This window comes from Podarcis raffonei, chromosome 2 (assembly GCF_027172205.1).
Source record: "Podarcis raffonei isolate rPodRaf1 chromosome 2, rPodRaf1.pri, whole genome shotgun sequence".
NCBI classification, from domain to species: domain Eukaryota; kingdom Metazoa; phylum Chordata; class Lepidosauria; order Squamata; family Lacertidae; genus Podarcis; species Podarcis raffonei.
Genome location: NC_070603.1, coordinates 117,816,793 through 117,834,268, shown reverse-complemented (window position 1 = coordinate 117,834,268; position 17,476 = coordinate 117,816,793). Strand labels below are relative to the sequence as shown.

Sequence of the window (17,476 nt, the reverse complement as noted above, 5' to 3'; positions counted from 1 at the left end):
TGATTAAGCAGCACTTACTTGAATCTCTGTTCTTTTCTCTGTTCCCACATCCCAACCCCCGAAGAGCACTCCATAATGACACAAAATTATACACTGCCCCCCCTTTTTTGGCCACTAATACTTTTACAATTGTTTCTCTTCCATGGGTACTCTGATGTTTCCTAAGATCAGATCCAGCATTTTTTGCTTCCTCCACAAGCACTTGTGGACAGGGTTCCGTATCTGCTGGATTTTTGGGGTTGTTTCGGACATTCCCCACAGGCAATCCAGATTCTAACATCATGACAATGTTTTGCTTCTTCTGGCTGTGAAGGGAACAAAGAGAGCAACTTCAAGGAGCCTTCCCTAAGAACAGAAACCTATTTCTGACCCCCAGTTTTACTTGTTCTGTTTGTTAAGCCTATTGCTGTACTCGTGAAGACCAGAAACCAGCTTTTTAAAAAACCATTTCCCATTTTTATGCCACGTTCCCAAATGTTCATTTGGCATGACTACAGATTGCATTAGAGCCCTTTTATAGATTAATTTCCTCATGTACACTGAAGTCTGAACAATTCCAACCTTCACCCCCTCTGCCATAAGATATTTCAAAAGTAGGGCTGCAACAGATTTTTAAAAAATTGCTCATAAGACTAGCTCTATTTAAAGATGGTAAAGTTCAGCACCCCGTTTCTTACAGCAGCCAAGCAGATTTCTCTTGGGAAGCTTCTGAGCAAACCATGAAGACAACAGCAGCCCATAGAACCAGTGATCTAATTATATTGGAGCCCCCTTCCCCAACCTGGTGCCCTCCACTTGTTTTGAACTAAAACTCCCATCAGCCTCAGCCAACAGAGTGCCTATGGAACCTACATGCCCAGAAGCTTAGGGCCCTCGTATCTACCGGACCCCTCTCCTGGTATGCCCTGCAGAGGACCTTAAGGTCTATGAATAACCATAGTTTAGAAGTCTCGGGCCCTAAGGAAGTCAGACTATCCTCCACCAGGGCCAGGGCCTTCTCAGTGATGGCTCTGACCTGGTGGAATTCTCTGTCCTATGAGACTAGGGCCCTGCAGGATTTAACCTCCTTCCGCAGGGCCTTTAATTTGAATTCAGCCTGATCTTTTATTTCCCTTCCCTTCTCTTCCCTCCCCCTCCCCTTTTATGAAGATCACCTGCTCTGAGACCCCACAGCTAATTCTCCCCTGGTCTCCTCGCTGGCCCAAGTAAGACCAATTCAGCCAGCTAGCCCTGGGGATTATCTAATTGATTTTTGATTTTTATTGTTATTCATGTGTTTACGCTGTATTTTATACTGCTTTTATAATTGTTTTAAATTCGTTGTTAGCTGCCCTGAGCCCTGTTTTTGAACCAGGAAGGGCAGAGTATAAATAAAAAAATATTATTATTATTATTAAACAGTCTACCTCCAAATACCGGGCCCTGGTGATGAGCAGCAGGGAGAGGGCCCTTGCCTCCTTTCATGACAGAGGCCGAAGTAAAAGGCAAAGGGGTTTATTTCTATAAATTCCAAGGAAGCAGCAAGATGACTTGAAGCAGATCTGCCTGGGCCGAAGCCAGACCTCGCCAACCTGTTCCCTGCCAGGTCTTGGGGCTACAACTCCCATCATCCCTGGCTGGGGCTGGTGGGAGTCCAAAACACTTTGAGAGTGCCGGGTTGACAGTGGTGGGCCTAAGCCAAAAGTGGGGAGCCTGTGGCCCTCAGACGTTGAGATGGACTCCAGCTCCCATCAGCCCCAGCCAGCATGGCCAATAGCTAGCCATGATGGGAAATGTAGTTCATCAACCACATCTAGAGGGTTACAGAGTTCCCACCGCTTGCCTAAGTAGTCTCCCGGGGCAACTTCCTGCTTGTTAGCTGCTCTGAGCCCGGCTTCGGCTGGAGAGGGCAGGATATAAATAAAATTTTATTATTATTACTCCTCCTCTTATAAGCACCTTCCTTCTTCTGGCTGAACTCTCAGCTTCCTTCAGGGAACATTGACAGCAAAATTGCCCCATTTCCATGCCCCCTATGTGTGGGTTTCCTGCAAGCATCTGACCACTGTACAGCAAAGGCAACACCATGAGATGAAGCCCCTGGGAGGGCGAGAAAAAGGGTTTCGCCATCTTGCCCTCCTCCCCAGCCACCTGCCTTTGGCTGCCGTCAGCTTCCTCTGCAGAGACATGAAGGAAGTGGCCATCCCAGGAATAGCTAACCTGAGGCCTTCCAGATGCTGATGAACTACAACTCCCAGCAGCCCCAAGTAATGGGGCCAATGCCCAGGGGTGATGGGGGTTGTAGTTCAGGAGCGCCTGGCAGGCTGCAGGTTAGCCAACCTTGATCTCGCCTGAAACCCCACCTCACCGATTTGAACAGCATTTATAGTATGAACTGCTGTGGCTCCTTAAAGGGCAGCAAGACTATAGTTAGCTGTGGAGAAAAATCAGGTTTATACTACTTACGTACAGTGGTACCTCGGGTTACAGACACTTCAGGTTACAGATGCTTCAGGTTACAGACCAGAAATAGTACCTTGGGTTAAGAACTTTGCTTCAGGATGAGAACAGAAATCATGCGGTGGCGGCGTGGCGGCAGCGGGAGGCCCCATTGGCTAAAGTGGTACCTCAGGTTAAGAACGGTTTCAGGTTAAGTACGGACCTCCAGAACGAATTCAGTTCTTAACCCAAGGTACCACTGTATTTACGTATTCACTTCAGTTACCCTCCTGCTTTTGTATTAAACCTAGATTATTCCATTGTGATCCTGAATTTATCCCGTGTTTTACTGAACTGTTGATTTTGCCACATTTGAATTTACTGATATGTGGTGCAGCAAATTGGGGTGGGCATGTTTTAAAATGTCAGGCATCTTTATAATTATTCAGCTCTACAAAGCTATAATGTTCATTATGAGCTGCTTTGGGACAGGGGTTCTTGCGGAAAAGTGGCATTTGAAGAAATTAAACTAAGCTGCGGTAAACCTGCTGTTGGGACTCAACAGCCCTTTGGGTTTCCTGATGTTCTTAGGTGCTTTTTTCATCCCTGCAGGATTTAATTACTGAATGATACGGAAAGGACGTTCGCAATAAGGTCTTGCCATCTACAATGAGACACGACTGCGGCCCAATGCCCTCCCCTTCCTTTTGCACCAGATAAAAAGCACACACTTCTCCTAATATTCCTCATTGCCAACTGATAATGGCGGTAAATGCCAAGAAACTGGAGATCTCTAAAAGCAGACAGGTGACCTTATTTTATTGTTCAGCCATTTGCTCCTCCATGGATGCCCAGGGGGACAGTACTCCCCACCCTCTAAGCCAATGTATACATCATCATCATCATTATTATTTATTATTTGTACTCCGCCCATGTGACTGGGTTGCCCCAGCCACTGTGGGCGGCCTCCAACAGAATATAAAAATACAATGAAACTTCAGATATTAAAAACTTCCCAATACGGAGCTGCCTTCAGATTTCTCCGGAAAGTCGTGCAGTTGTTTATCTTTCTGACCTCTGAGGGGAGGGCATTCCACAGGGCAGGCGCCACTACTGAGAAGGCCCAATGCTTGGTTCCCTATAGCTTCACTTTTCACAGTGACGGAACTGCCTGAAGGCCCTCCACGGAGCTGGACCTCCATGCCCAGGCTGAACGATGCGAGTGGAGACGCTCCTTCAGGTATACGGGGCCGATGGCTTCTTGAATGCGAGAGGAGGCTTGACTTCTGAGTGAAGCCCTTTCCGCACTCCAGGCACTTGTATGGCTTCACCCCAGTGTGGGTTCTTTCGTGCTTGAGAAGGTTGGAGCGATGGCTGAAGCTCTTCTCGCAGATCGAGCAGTGAAACGGTTTCTCCCTCGTGTGCGTCCTGTGGTGAACGACAAAGGCCGACTTGTCCCGGAAGCTTTTGGGACAGTCTGGGCACTGGAAGGGTTTTTCTCCCGTGTGGATCTTCTCGTGCTGAACCAGGCCGGCGTTCTGAGAGAAGCATTTCCCACACTCGGCACACTTGTAGGGCTTCTCGCCCGTGTGGGCTCGCTTGTGTTTCATGAGGGACGAGCTTTCGACAAAGCTCTTATCACACACCGTACACTTGTAGGGCTTCTCTCCCGTGTGGAGCCTCTCGTGCGTGAGGAGGTTTGTGCGATGACGGAAACGCTTGCCACACCCAGAGCACGGGTACGGTTTCTCCTCGGTGTGGATTCTCCGGTGCACGACAAAAGCCGACCTGTTCCTGAAGCTTTTGGGACAGTCGGGACACTGGTGCGGTTTCTCGCCCGTGTGGATTCTCTGGTGTCGGTTAAGGTCAAATCTCTGCCGGAAGCTTTTCCCGCAGTCTGGGCAATGGTAGGGCCTCTCTCCCGTGTGGATTCTCAGATGAGCCGCAAGCCCACTGTGCCCTCTAAAGCTCTGTCCGCAATCTGGGCAAACGAAGGGCTTCTCTTGCCTGTGGGTTCTCTCATGTGCCGTAAGATGCGATTGCTGGCTGAAGTTCTTCCCGCAATCTGAGCAACTGAAGCGGTTCTCCCCGGTGTGGATTCTCTGATGGGCAACCAGGACACTCCTACTGCAGAAGCTCTTCCCACAGTCGGAGCAGATGTAGGGTTTCTCTCCTGAGTGCATTCTCTGGTGTTCGGTGAGCTCCGCCTTGCAGCGAAAGGATTTTCCGCACTCAGCGCATGTCTCACCCTTGAGGAACCTTTGCTGGACTGGCATGGCAGGGAGCTGGAAAGGAACGGATTTGCCTTCTTCATTATGGGGGTGAGTTTCCTGCTGGTTTTCGGATGCTTCTCCCCAGTAAGGATAACGGGAAACTGTCTGTTCTGATCTCCCTGGCAGCATCCAACGTAGTTCAGCTCCTTCAGAATTGATTGGCAGATTCTTCTTCCAACATGCCCTTTCACTGTCTGTTGGAAAAAACAGAGGATCCTTACAAAGGGAGATTTCCCTTCACCAGGATAACATTACACAGCTTGGATAACATTACACAGCAAAGAAGGGGTTTGGGGCCCAGTTATCAAAGATCCTGCTTGCTAGTGCATCTATAAGGTCAGTTAGATTACCTGGCTGTGAGTCTTGAAGGCTGCTCCCTGCAAAGCCCTTTCCACCAGGCCTAGGGGGTGGGGCCCACACTCACCAGCTCTGCTAAAGAGGCTCCTGGTGAGAACCAGAAGGACATTGCTATGCCTGACAACAAACCCTAACAGTTGGATTCTTTTGCCCCATCTTTTTGTGCCTGCCAAACAGCAGTGTCATGCTTATGATAATATTTTATTCTCTTGTTAATTATGCTGTTTCAAATGTGCATTTTATATTTTACTTTACTTAGCAATGGTTTTTTAAAAAATGTTTAAGTTTTTATTTTGTTAACTTTGTTTGTGTTAAATATGTATTCTGTACTTGACCTCCTTTGTAAAGTTTCATTTTATTATCTTTAAGATCACATTTTAGTTTTCTGTTAATTATGTTGCTTTGGCTGTGTACTCTATATTTGACTTTCTTCAAATTGTTTTATTGATGTTTTAATATTCTGTAAACTGCTTTGAGATTTTTCTTAAAACTATAAATCATAATGATAATCATAATAATTGGTGTGCACTAGATCTGTGGGCAGAGCCTTTTTTGTGGTGGCCCCTCATTTGCACAACCTGCTCCGCAAGAGAACTCCCTCCAGCCAAAGACTCCTTACCCAGCCAAGGGGCATCAGCAGCCGAATCCTCCACTTTGGTGAGCGGCCACTCACCAGAGTCTGACAGAGCCCCGTCAGCCTCAGGGGAATCATCCGCTTTCTCCTTGAAGGGCCAGAGGACCTGAAACAGCAGAAAGAACAAGACAAAGAAATGGGTGCAAATCGCCTGAGATTCAGGGGTGGGGAACCTCTGGAGCTTCTCCAGATGCTACAGGACTCTAATTCCCATCAGCCCCCAGCCAGCATGGCCAAGGGTCAGGGGAGTGGGAGTCCAGCAACATCTGGAGGGCCAAAGACTCCCTGCCTTTGACAGGGTCAGGCCATTGGCCCATCTTTCACAGCATTGCCTACACTGACTGGCAGCAGCTCTCCAGAATCTCAAGGAGACCTTCCTCAGGCAAAGGCTGTCCTGTGCGCTGCCTTTGAAGGGGGATGCATTAAACCAGCTGGGGCAGGATGTGGCAGCCCATCTCAAGACAGGGACTGGAGCACAGGAATCCATCACTCCTGTGTCCACATAGCTTCTCTCCAACCAACACTGACTGCCTGTCCACAGCAGTGGAAGCTGGTCCGTTAGGGCAGAGAGTGCACTGTCCACCATCCTTAGTCTTCCCCCAGCAAGTGGCGTTCTAAGGTACACTGCCTCAGAACCTGGAGGTTCTACTTTGCCAATACAGCCAACCCCTGCTGATTCGGCCAGATCCCATTTTCGAACCATCTAGGGCAAGCATAGGCAAACTCGGCCCTCCAGATGTTTTTGACCTTCAACTCCCATGATCCCTAGCTAGCAGGAGCACTGGGTCAAGGATGATGGGAATTTTAGTCCCAAGACATCTGGAGGGCCCAGTTTGCCTATATCTGATCTAAGGGAACAGTCAGTCCAATGCATATTTACAGTCAGCAAAAACTGCCCCAATGGCTAGTCCTCCGGGCTCCTTGCCATCGCTCCTTTTGTTCTTCCCAGGACTGATCTCCGGCCCTCTCACCTGTTGTATTTCGTGCTCGTTTTCTTGCTGCCTCTCCAGGAAATCCTCCGCCAGGCCGACTGCCTGACCGCAAGTCTCCGGCCCGCCTTCCCTGACCCAGTTCTGCATCTCCGGGGGCAGGACAGCCAGGAACTGCTCCAGGATCACCAGCTCCAGGATCTGCTCCTTGGTGCGCCTCTCCGGCTGCAGCCACCGGTGGCAGAGCCTCCACAGCATCCCACAGAGATCTCGCGGCCCCTCGGCCTCCTGGTAGAGGAACTGCCTGAAGCACAGGCGCTCCACCTCCTGGCTGGGAGCCTCCTTCTTCACTTCCACACGGTCCAGGGCCAAAACGCTGTGGGTGGGCTGGGGGATGTCTCCTCCAGGGCCAGGCAGGTGGCGGATCACCCTGCCTCGCCCAGACTGCAGCCCAATGTCTGATCGCCCCTCAAAGGAAGCCTGTGTGTCCCTTGGGCCATTGCTGGCCAGCTGAAGGTTTCCTGGTTCAGACTGTGGAGACCGCACAGCCTTCAGGAGCCCCTGACACTGAGCTCCCCAGCACTCCTCCTGAGGCCCTTCCTCGGGTTCCTGCTTAATGTGCTCTGTTATGGTCCCTTCCCACAATTCCTTGAGGCTCTCTGAGCGGACAGCCAAGGGGCCTGTTCCTGCAGCCTCCTCCGGTTCAGACTCCGATGCCTCCTCCTGGGCCTCCGTCTTCACTGTGTCCTCCAGCAGGGCATCTCGGGGGACAGCCCAGACAGCTGCATTCCTGCGTTCGGACGCCATCACCTCTCTTAACTCCGGGGCTTGGCAGGGGTCACTCACACACTGCTATCCCATGTTTCTCTGTGATGTCAACTGCCAGGTCCAGGGTTGTTTATAAGGCCCGGTGCCTCTGCAAGGAAAGAGAATCAGTGGGATCTGCAGCAAAAGATTGCAGCGTGGAACACTCCTGTTCAGGATACTCCATTCCATTCTCTGCCCCCATGTTTTCCATCCCACCAATCATCAGTTCGTATTCTGTGCATACTGAGCATGCTCAGTCCTCTGGGAACTGTAGCTGTGAGGGGAATAGGGGGCTCTCCTCTCAGCACTCTTAACAAACTACAGTTCCCAGGATTCTTTGGGGAAAGCCATGGAAGTTAAAAGTGGAATTACATTGTGCTAAATGCATAGTGCAGACGTCACCCTGATTACAGCCCTTTCACTCAAGGGTCCAGTCCTGGTTTCCCACTGCGCTTTCTCACATTCAGAAACAGTTCCTTTCATTTTTGCAGGGCGAGAGAAAGAGTTGTTGCTACTATTTCTAATCAACTGGCAATCAAGGAGCCTTAGACACACTTAGTGATCTACTGCAAATCCCGCCCCCCATCTGACTTCTGACCGCCCCTGAAGACATATCAAGCAAGATATAGACAAGACATAGCCATGATGAAGAATAGTTCTTGATAGACTTTATGTTTAAAAGGGCTGGGGGGTGGAGATAGAGAAATCCACAGAGGGTGTTCTAAAACTCATCACAGCTCCGTGGAACCTGCATGTTCAGGAGCAGTTTACCTGCAAAGTGCTGGAAGCAGAGAGCAGCAAGAGGTTTGCTGCTGCCTCGCCGCCTCTGAGCATCCCAGAGAGGTCTGGCTGCCCACTGTTGGGAGCAGGAGGCTGGTCTGGGAGGGGTCTGTCTGATCCAGCAGATCCCTAAAGCAAACCTTCCTATTCCAGGCCAGCTCTCTGCTCCTGCCTCAGGGCGCTTCTCACTTACCGGATTCCCTCCCCGGAGCTGAAAAATCTCTTTTCCCAGCCTCTACTTTGCAGCAAAGAAAAGTACCATAGAGTCGCTAAGGGGGAGAAAAGGAAGAGGAGGGCCTTCAATAGTCAGAACAATTTCCGTCCGAAGTGCCGCTCTAGAAATCCCGACTCTCTCAGCTTAACCCTTTGTGACAACCAGAGCGCAGAGGGGCTTTCCTTTGTATTTTTGAATACCCCTCGCCTGTGTCAAATTGGAAGCATGTTGGTCTGACAGTGCAAATAAAAACCTAAGTGTGCATGCATTTTAGGGGCTGTAGTTCGGTGGCAGAGCATATGTTTGACATGCAGAAGGTCCCCTTGGTATCGGCCACTTAAAAGGCGAAGGGAAGGACCTTTCTGTGCTGGAGACCCGAGAGAGCCGCTGCCAGCCCGTGCAGGCAATACTGGCCTTGGTGAACAAATAGGCTAACCTCTGGTATGGAGCAGCTTCGCGGGCAAACATCTTGCTAGCTGTGCGCATACAAAAAAAGAGAGTTAGCAGAGTCAGGCCAATGGCCCATCGAGTCCAGCATCCTTTTCCCACAGTGGCCAACTAGATGCCTGTGGGAAACCAGCAACCAGGATCTGGCCTCAAGAGCCCCCTCCTTTCCTGTGGCTTCCAGCAATTGGGACCCCTTACTCTGTGGACTTTGGGCACAGAGGCGAGATTTGAACTGAGGTCTTCGCCCTGAGCTCCTCCATTGCAAAGATTTGATGTGCTAATTATAGTATTTATTTCTCACCTTTATTTCTTCAATAAGTGGTGCTCATGGTTCTCCCCCTCTTCGTTTGATCCCCACTACAACCTTGAAAGGTAGGCTAGGCTGAGAGGCAGTTGCCTGTCCAGCTTCCTGGCCCAGGAGGGATTTGAACTCAGGTCTCCCCCGGTCCTAGTCCAGCACCCTTAAATACTACATCACATTGGCTCTCGTGTGTAGACATCATACATTAAAAGCACATTCTCCTCCCCCCGAAAAAAACAAAAACATAAGAACTGTAGTGTAAGGGTGCCGAGTGCAGGGCAAACTACAGTTCCCAGTATAAAACTGGGTTTGCCTCGTTGCAATCCGGCTTAAGGGTTAAAGTGTGCGAGTTTGCACCCCTAGAAAAGCGAATTGGCAGGAAGGAAAGATCTGCAATGGGGCTGAAGTCATTTCCTGCCCCGCCTCTTGTAGGGAGATGGTTGTGTGTGTGTTTTTTAGGGGTGTTGCTGTTCATTGAATTGTTTCGTGGTGGAGATCAACGCCTGCGGAGCCTCTTCGCTCAAAGAGGATTTAGGAGAGAAGAGTCGAGGCGGGGAAGCAGGAAGGCAAAAGTGGGGGTTTTCATGGAATAATATGCAAAGGATGATGGCTAGGAAGATTTCGTAGTTTGTGGATCCTGAACAGCAGGATTTTGCAAGCAAGCAAGCAAGCAAGCAAGCAAGCTGTTCAATCAAGTGATTTATCCTGCTTGTCTTTTTTATAAAATGTTCTTACTTCTGTTCAAATTATAAAAAGGTTTTATCCTGTTTTTTAAGATCCTCAAAGGTTTTGTGATGCCAATAGGGCTGCATTGTATTATTATTATTATTATTATTATTATTATTATTCCCAGGCACCCCCAACATCTGAGGAGAGCTGGTCGGGGGTTGCAAACTTGCAAAAGGTGCACTTATTTCTTGACACCTCCCACGTGTGTTTTTGGAACCCACCCAGTTTTCGGTGTCTGAAATCTGTTTAAATTATTTTTAATTCTGGATTTTAAACGGTTGTAACCTGTCCTGCTACTGAAGGTATGGCAATAAACAAACACCACCACAGTAATCCTAATAATAATATTATTAGTAACAAATGTTTCTCGCCATTTTTAATTTACGAATTTACTTCTTCTGTTAGCTGCCTTGAGACCTGCTGGTGAAGGGTGGGCGATGTGATGCTCAAGAGCAGCAGGGACACTTAATCCATGGCTCTGCCTATCATTCTCCTGCTTCTGATGACACACACTTCCCTTCCCAACCTAGGAAAGGAAGAACTCAAAAAACACACCATTTTTAAGGACCATGCGCCAAGATGGTGCTTTTTGCATATAGGGTGGCTTTAAACCTGTTCCAAACTGCCTCATTGAAGGCTGAGGGCACCCCCTGGTCAAGATGGCCCGTTTCTCATAGAATTGTAGAGTTGGAGGGGACCCCAGAGGTCATCCAGCCCAACCCCCTGCAATGCAGGAATCCTGCCCACAGCCATCCCTGGGTGGGCTTGAACCAACAACCTTCTGGTTAACAGCCAGGCGCACTGACCCATTGCCCCACCGCTTATCTCTCTTGGGATCCTTAACCGTTTCAGGTGTCGGTGCTGTTGATGGATTGGGCCGCTACCTTCCCCGAGGCAGAGGATGCTCCTTCAGACAGTGCACAGAGGCTCGTGTCCCAGGGAGTCAAGCAGGAGGATGGCCAAGATTCACTGGGTAAGGTGAACGTAGAATCGTAGAGCTGGAAGGGGGTGGAGACACTTGTTCAGGTATACTTGTTCAGGCCTCGGTCCTGTATACCTGAAGGAGCGTCTCCACCCCCATCGTTCAGCCCAGACACTGAGTTCTAGTGCTGAGGGCCTTCTGGCGGTTCCCTCATTGCGAGAAGTGAGGTTACAGGGAACCAGACAGAGGCCCTTCTCGGTAGTGGCGCCCGCCCTGTGGAACGCCCTCCCTTCAGATGTGATGGAAATAAAGCAGCTATCTTGTCTTTAAAAGACACCTGAAGGCAGCCCTGTTTAGGGAAGTTTTTAATATTTAATGGTGTATTGTTTTAAGACTTGATTGGGAGCCGCCCAAAGTGGCTGGGGAAACTCAGCCAGATGGGTGGGGTATAAATAATAAATTTATTATTATTATTATTATTATTATTATTATTATTATTATTATTACTGTGCCGAGGCCCAGATTATCTGTCAATAGGGAATGTTTGCTTCTTCTTTTGGGGACTGATGAAATAATGTTCCAGTTAACTGGTGTCTCTTCCCCTTGGCTCTCATTTCTTTCTTGGCTCCAGAAGGAGGACGCTGGGAGAGGGAAAACGAAGGCGAACAAGGAGGAGCGTCTACAAAAATGGAAGATCTAGACGTGGATGTCAGCACCAGTACTCAAGATGAAGCCACGAGGCAGCAAGGCAGGAAAACGTCCACCAGAGATAAGCGCGGCAGTCCGTCCAACGCTAGCAAAGATGGGGAGGCCCACGAAAACCCAGCCCAAGTAGATGTGCAGGAGGAAAAGAGAAGGAACAAGTGCCCTGTGTGCGGGAAAATGTTTTGTTCTAAGTCACGCCTTAACGTACACCAGAGAATCCACACCGAGAAGAGGCCCTATCAGTGCTTTGAGTGCGGGAAGGGTTTCAGGCAGAGCGGGCATCTCTCTCAGCACCAGAGAATGCACACGGGAGAAAAACGATACAAGTGCTTGGAGTGTGGGAAGAGCTTCAGCCAGAGCACCTATTTTATCCTCCACAAAATAACCCACACGGGAGAGAAGCCGTTTACGTGCCTGGAGTGCGGCAAGAGCTTCAGTCACAGCAGGCGGCTGACCATCCACCGCACCATCCACACAGGGGAAAGGCCATACAAGTGCAAGGAGTGTGGGCAGAGCTTCAGCCAGAGCACGCACCTTACGTCTCACCAGAGAATCCACACCGGGGAGAAGCCCTACAAGTGCCAGGAGTGCGGGAAATGCTTCAATCAGAGCACGCACCTCACTTTGCATCGAAGGATCCACACCGGGGAGAAACCTTACCAGTGTTTAGAGTGTGGGAAGTCCTTCAGCCAGAGACCACACCTTACTTTGCACCGGAGAATCCACACAGAGGAGAAGATGTACAAATGCTCAGAGTGCGGGAAGAGCTTCCATCGGAGCGACCACCTGACCTCGCACCTGAGAGTGCACACGGGAGAGAAGCCGTACCAGTGCTCACAGTGCGGGAAGAGCTTTAGCCGAAGCGCAATCCTGACGAAGCATCAGATAACCCACAAAGGTGGAGAAACTCCCGTGGGAACAGATGAAGGCTCTGCCTGAGCATTTCCTGAGAAATTCCGGCCAGTTGTGACGCACTGCTGTTCCAGTTGTGGTGCCGCTCCAGAGAGAGGGTTGACGTGTGATTACACTGTACAGTGGTACCTCGGGTTACAGATGCTTCAGGTTACAGACGCTTCAGGTTACAGACTCCGCTAACCCAGAAATAGTACCTCGGGTTAAGAACTTTGCTTCAGGATGAGAACAGAAATCGCGCGGTGGCGGCAGCAGGAGGCCCCATTAGCTAAAGTGGTACCTCAGGTTAAGAACGGACCTCCGGAACGAATTAAGTTCTTAACCCCGAGGTACCACTGTATAGCAGCACAATCCTTGGGCTTCCTGGATCAAATGGGATGTGCTTCAAATGTCATTCATATGCTCTTTACACTAGAGTTGGAGAATCCCATAGCTCTCCTCTGGATCAAGTCCCCTTAAGCCCCAGTCAGCATGGCTGATGGTCAGGAATTATGAGTGTTGTAGCCCAACAGCTTCTGAGGGCTCACGGGTTTCCCTATCCGTACTGCAGATCAGCGGTTCCCAAACTTTTTTCGGGCCATTGTTTTGATAAACTTGTGCCCCGTGCCCCAACCCATACTGTTTCAAAATCATTATTCAGGATAGCAGTTTGCACAATTTCCTTAAGATAGTAACACAATAAAATAATTCCGGCTTGGGAATGACTTAGTTTAATTTATTTTAACAAACTGGTGAACTTGATCCATTTTGTTGTAGGTTTTTAAACAGGTTAGATGATTGTCTGTCGTGGATGCTTTAGCTGTGATTCCTGCACAGCAGGGGGTTGGTCTAGATGACCACTGGGGTCCCTTCCAATTCTCCTGTTGCCTCTTAGCCCTCAGCTAGGAAATCCCACCCCCACCCCAGGGGATGGTACTGCCCATTTTGGGAACCACTGATCTCGATTAAAGAGCTCACATAGGTGGAAAATCCTGTAAAATGAAAATTGTATGCTCACAGAGGACATTCCCAGCCACGCTCTTTATTAGCCTTTTTTAGCCTAGTGCCCTCCAGATAATTCAGACTATTTTGCTGCCTCTTTCTCTGCAAAAAGTCATCTGGAGTTTGAGGGATCCTTTCCTCCTCTCTGTCCTGGTTTGTCGATAAGCAGCTAGGGTACTTCTTCTTTCAAGTAGATGGGCTGGTGGAAGTAAAATGTAGAAAACTGCCTTATTTCATCCTTTCTTTGTCCAGTCATTACAGTTTTATTAGTTTCAGACTAAGACCTGAGAGATCTGGGTTCAGATCCCCACTTAGCCAAGAAAGGGAGGCAAATATTGGCAACCTGCATCCCGGGGTGGTTGTTACGAATAACACAATCACAGTTGTTCAAGACCCTGGAAGTCAGTTCTTGTCGCACCAGGGAATGTATATTCTTCAAATGAATTTTTTTAAGAACTAGGAAGCAAATCCTGCTATTTGTTATTATTCATTTGTACATGGTTGGTGATATTAATAAAGAAACGAGCCTGTCTTGGGTAGTAAAATGCATGACTGGAAAGATTGGAATGGGGGAAAGAGAACTGTTACGATGGGATTAGGGTGGGGGAAATGGTCCTCGCCTTGCGCAACCAGCTTCCTGTATTTGCAATAGGATGGTAGTTATCATACACTTCTAGTCCCAGGGAGCATTTATTCAGGAGAGAAGTGAACCAGGCAAAGGGCATTCTCAGCTGTGGCACCCTCCCTGTGGAACGCCCTACCGTCAGATGTCAAGGAAATAAACAACTCTCTGACTTTTAGAAGACATCTGAAGGCAGCCCTGTTTAGGGAAGTTTTTCATGTTTGACATTTTATTGTGTTTTTATACGGTGGTACCTCGGGTTACATACGCTTCAGGTTACAGACTCCACTAACCCAGAAATAGTACCTCGGGTTAAGAACTTTGCTGCAGGATGAGAACAGAAATCGTGCTACGGCGGCAGCAGGAGGCCCCATTAGCTAAAGTGGTGCTTCAGGTTAAGAACAGACCTCCGGAACGAATTAAGTACTTAACCCAAGGTACCACTGTATTATTAAAAGTATTATTATTATTAGGCCACATAGGTGCTCCTGTCAAGGTGGCTGGCACACACACATTCACAGAAGGACATGTTCATTGCTCCATCAGCCTTCCGATCAATCTTGGGTAACTTGGACAAGCCACAAAGGGCAACGTTCAATTCACAGTACAGCCACACACGCCAACTGATACAACACAAACTTGCGCCATGTTCAACAGTAAGTCAGAAAGTGAGAGAAGCCTGCAGGAGGTCAGTGGTCCATCAAGTTCAGTTTCCTGTTCTAAGGGTGTCCAAGCAGATGACTCAATTCCGCAGGTCTCTGCGCCGTTCCCAAGATAAAATCACAATATAAAAACACAAAGAAAAAATAAAAATAAGAACAGCCCATAACCTCCCTTCCCATGATGCAGCAAGTGTGTGAGGAACAGGAAAGGCTTCACTTCATCAGACAAGAGGCAGCGTGGTTTGGCTGAGTCTAGGAATCTACTCTTGGTTTTTTTTAATCCTGTATGACAGAGATAGGGATGCGGGTGGCGCTGTGGGTTAAACCACACAGCCTAGGACTTGCCGATCAGAAGGTTGGCGGTTCGAATCCCCGCTCAGTTTGAATCCCCGTGACGGGGTGAGCTCCCGTTGCTCAGTCCCTGCTCCTGCCAACCTAGCAGTTCGAAAGCACGTCAAAGTGCAAGTAGATAAATAGGTACCGCTCCAGCAGGAAGATAAATCGCGTTTCCGTGCGCTGCTCTGGTTCGCCAGAAGCGGCTTAGTCATGCTGGCCACATGACCCGGATGCTGTACGCCAGCTCCCTCAGCCAATAAAGTGAGATGAGCGCCGCAACCCCAGAGTCGGCCATGACTGGACCTAATGGTCAGGGGCCCCTTTACCTATGATAGAGATGGGAAACTTCCAGCCTTTGAGCCAGATGTGGTCCTCCAGGACACTATGTGACCCTTGGGGACATGTCCCTCACCAGCCTTGCTCCCCCCTCCCCCTCAGGTGCTTTTGTCTGACTGGAGAGTCCTATTGCTCAACTGTCCCAATTTGTCTGGGACATCCCTGAATTACAGAAGCCATCGTGGCTTCTGATTGGATCCCAGAATGTCCCGTTTTTTGGTCCCACACTCTCGCCTTGCACCTGTGCACCACCACCTCCTCCTCTGCGTCCCGTGGCCTGGGCGGCGCAGGCTTCCAGAACATTCAGCTTCGTTGGATGACAACAAGAGTGACTAGTGGGGTGCCACAGGGTTCTGTCTTGGGCCCGGTCTTATTCAACATCTTTATCAACGACTTGGATGATGGACTCAAGGGCGTCCTGATCAAATTTGCAGATGACACCAAACTGGGAGGGGTGGCTAACACCCCAGAGGACAGGATCACACTTCAAAACGACCTTGACAGATTAGAGAACTGGGCCAAAACAAACAAGATGAATTTTAACAGGGAGAAATGTAAAGTATTGCACTTGGGCAAAAAAAATGAGAGGCACAAATACAAGATGGGTGACACCTGGCTTGAGAGCACTACATGTGAAAAGGATCTAGGAGTCTTGGTTGACCACAAACTAGACATGAGCCAACAGTGTGACGCGGCAGCTAAAAAAGCCAATGCAATTCTGGGCTGCATCAATAGGAGTATAGCATCTAGATCAAGGGAAGTAATAGTGCCACTGTATTCTGCTCTGGTCAGACCTCACCTGGAGTACTGTGTCCAGTTCTGGGCACCACAGTTCAAGGACACTGACAAACTGGAACGTGTCCAGAGGAGGGCAACCAAAATGGTCAAAGGCTTGGAAACGATGCCTTATGAGGAACGGCTAAGGGAGCTGGGCATGTTTAGCCTGGAGAAAAGGAGGTTAAGGGGTGATATGATAGCCATGTTCAAATATATAAAAGGATGTCACATAGAGGAGGGAGAAAGGTTGTTTTCTGCTGCTCCAGAGAAGCGGACACGGAGCAATGGTTCCAAACTACAAGAAAGAAGATTCCACCTAAACATTAGGAAGAACTTCCTGACAGTAAGAGCTGTTCAACAGTGGAATTTGCTGCCAAGGAGTGTGGTGGAGTCTCCTTCTTTGGAGGTCTTTAAGCAGAGGCTTGACAACCATATGTCAGGAGTGCTCTGATGGTGTTTCCTGCTTGGCAGGGGGTTGGACTCGATGGCCCTTGTGGTCTCTTCCAACTCTAGGATTCTATGATTCTAAGTTTCCAGTGCTTTCTGTACACTGGGCAAAATTGTACATGCCTCTAGCCTGTTCCCTCTTCCTCACCTTTCCCCTCAACCAAAAGACCCCAGTGTTGCAACTTTTCCACATAGGGGAGTTGCTTCCCTTATTCATTGTTCCCCTTTTCTGGTAAGGTGTGATTGATGCCAGAAGCTTTTTCCACAGACAGCATTTATATGATGAGTCTTATTTCTGAGTCAACATGTACAGGATTATCCTGTTAGAAAATTTAAGCAAAGTCTGGAGAGACATCTGTCAAGAGATGGTGTAGTTGCATCCTGTATTGAGCTAGGCTGGATTGGAAAAGACCTTATTTACTCTTATTTAATTTCTAAACTGCTTTATTGGTTTTTAAAAAAAAACCTCTAAAAATTTAAATTATTGATAAAACCAAAATTCAAAAGATTAAAATCAACAGGTTTTTTGTTTTTTTAAAAAGATAAAACTTAGGTAACTTCTACATGTCTGGCTATGCTTGCCTCACAAAAATGTTTCAAGCAGGTGCCAAAAAGAATACAGCAAAATTGCATGCCTGGTGTCAAAAGTGTAAATGCTGCCATGTTAAAAGATTTCTTACACAAGCAGAATGGGTATTACCGTATGTGGCACCCCTAACAAGTGCTGGTTCTGCCGAATGAAGCGGTCAAATATGGTAAGGCGATCTGGAAAGCAAACTGCTCCCAAGGTGTTAAGGGCCGAATAGCAACACCTTGAACTTGGCCTGTTTGCAAATGGGCAGATCTCTGAGTGGAGCCATCATATGCAGGCAGGATCTCACTCCTGT

The 17,476-nt window shown here is 48.7% G+C and overlaps 2 protein-coding genes across 5 annotated transcripts in view; one reads left to right on the top strand and one right to left on the bottom strand.

The window, feature by feature from the left end:
• The window catches only part of LOC128408792 (uncharacterized), a 29,113-nt gene extending 15,173 nt beyond the window's left edge, over positions 1 to 13,940 (top strand). The window contains exons 5-10 of the mRNA XM_053378814.1: positions 3,755 to 4,325; positions 6,843 to 6,989; positions 8,179 to 8,261; positions 9,438 to 9,732; positions 10,742 to 10,862; positions 11,443 to 13,940. Of these exons, the coding sequence (XP_053234789.1) occupies positions 3,755 to 4,325; positions 6,843 to 6,989; positions 8,179 to 8,261; positions 9,438 to 9,732; positions 10,742 to 10,862; positions 11,443 to 12,455 (2,230 nt within the window). The 3' untranslated portion in view covers positions 12,456 to 13,940. The remainder of the gene's footprint in view (positions 1 to 3,754; positions 4,326 to 6,842; positions 6,990 to 8,178; positions 8,262 to 9,437; positions 9,733 to 10,741; positions 10,863 to 11,442) is intronic.
• On the bottom strand, positions 3,221 to 9,283 carry LOC128409211 (zinc finger protein 436-like). Of its 4 annotated transcripts, none has more exons than XM_053379488.1 (4): positions 9,161 to 9,283; positions 6,654 to 7,527; positions 5,668 to 5,788; positions 3,221 to 4,885 (listed from the first exon to the last, which is right to left on the bottom strand). In XM_053379488.1, the coding sequence occupies exons 2-4, from the start codon at positions 7,416 to 7,418 to the stop codon at positions 3,423 to 3,425; spliced, it is 2,349 nt and encodes a 782-aa protein (XP_053235463.1). In that variant the 5' UTR covers positions 7,419 to 7,527; positions 9,161 to 9,283; the 3' UTR covers positions 3,221 to 3,422. The 4 variants fall into 4 exon arrangements, with proteins under 4 accessions (XP_053235463.1, XP_053235460.1, XP_053235461.1 ...); XM_053379485.1 differs by lacking the exon at positions 9,161 to 9,283 and adding an exon at positions 8,392 to 8,513; XM_053379486.1 differs by lacking the exon at positions 9,161 to 9,283 and adding an exon at positions 8,190 to 8,365.
• Positions 13,941 to 17,476: the final 3,536 nt, after the last annotated feature.

Excerpts from the sequence above, each read along its gene's own strand:
- LOC128409211 (XM_053379488.1), bottom strand. The coding sequence starts at position 7,418 with ATGGCGTCCGAACGCAGGAATGCAGCTGTCTGGGCTGTCCCCCGAGAT. Across the intron at positions 5,789-6,653 it reads ACGAGCACGAAATACAACAG|GTCCTCTGGCCCTTCAAGGA; the intron begins GTGAGAGGGCCG and ends CTGCTGTTTCAG. Across the intron at positions 4,886-5,667 it reads TGCTGATGCCCCTTGGCTGG|ACAGTGAAAGGGCATGTTGG; the intron begins GTAAGGAGTCTT and ends TTTTTCCAACAG.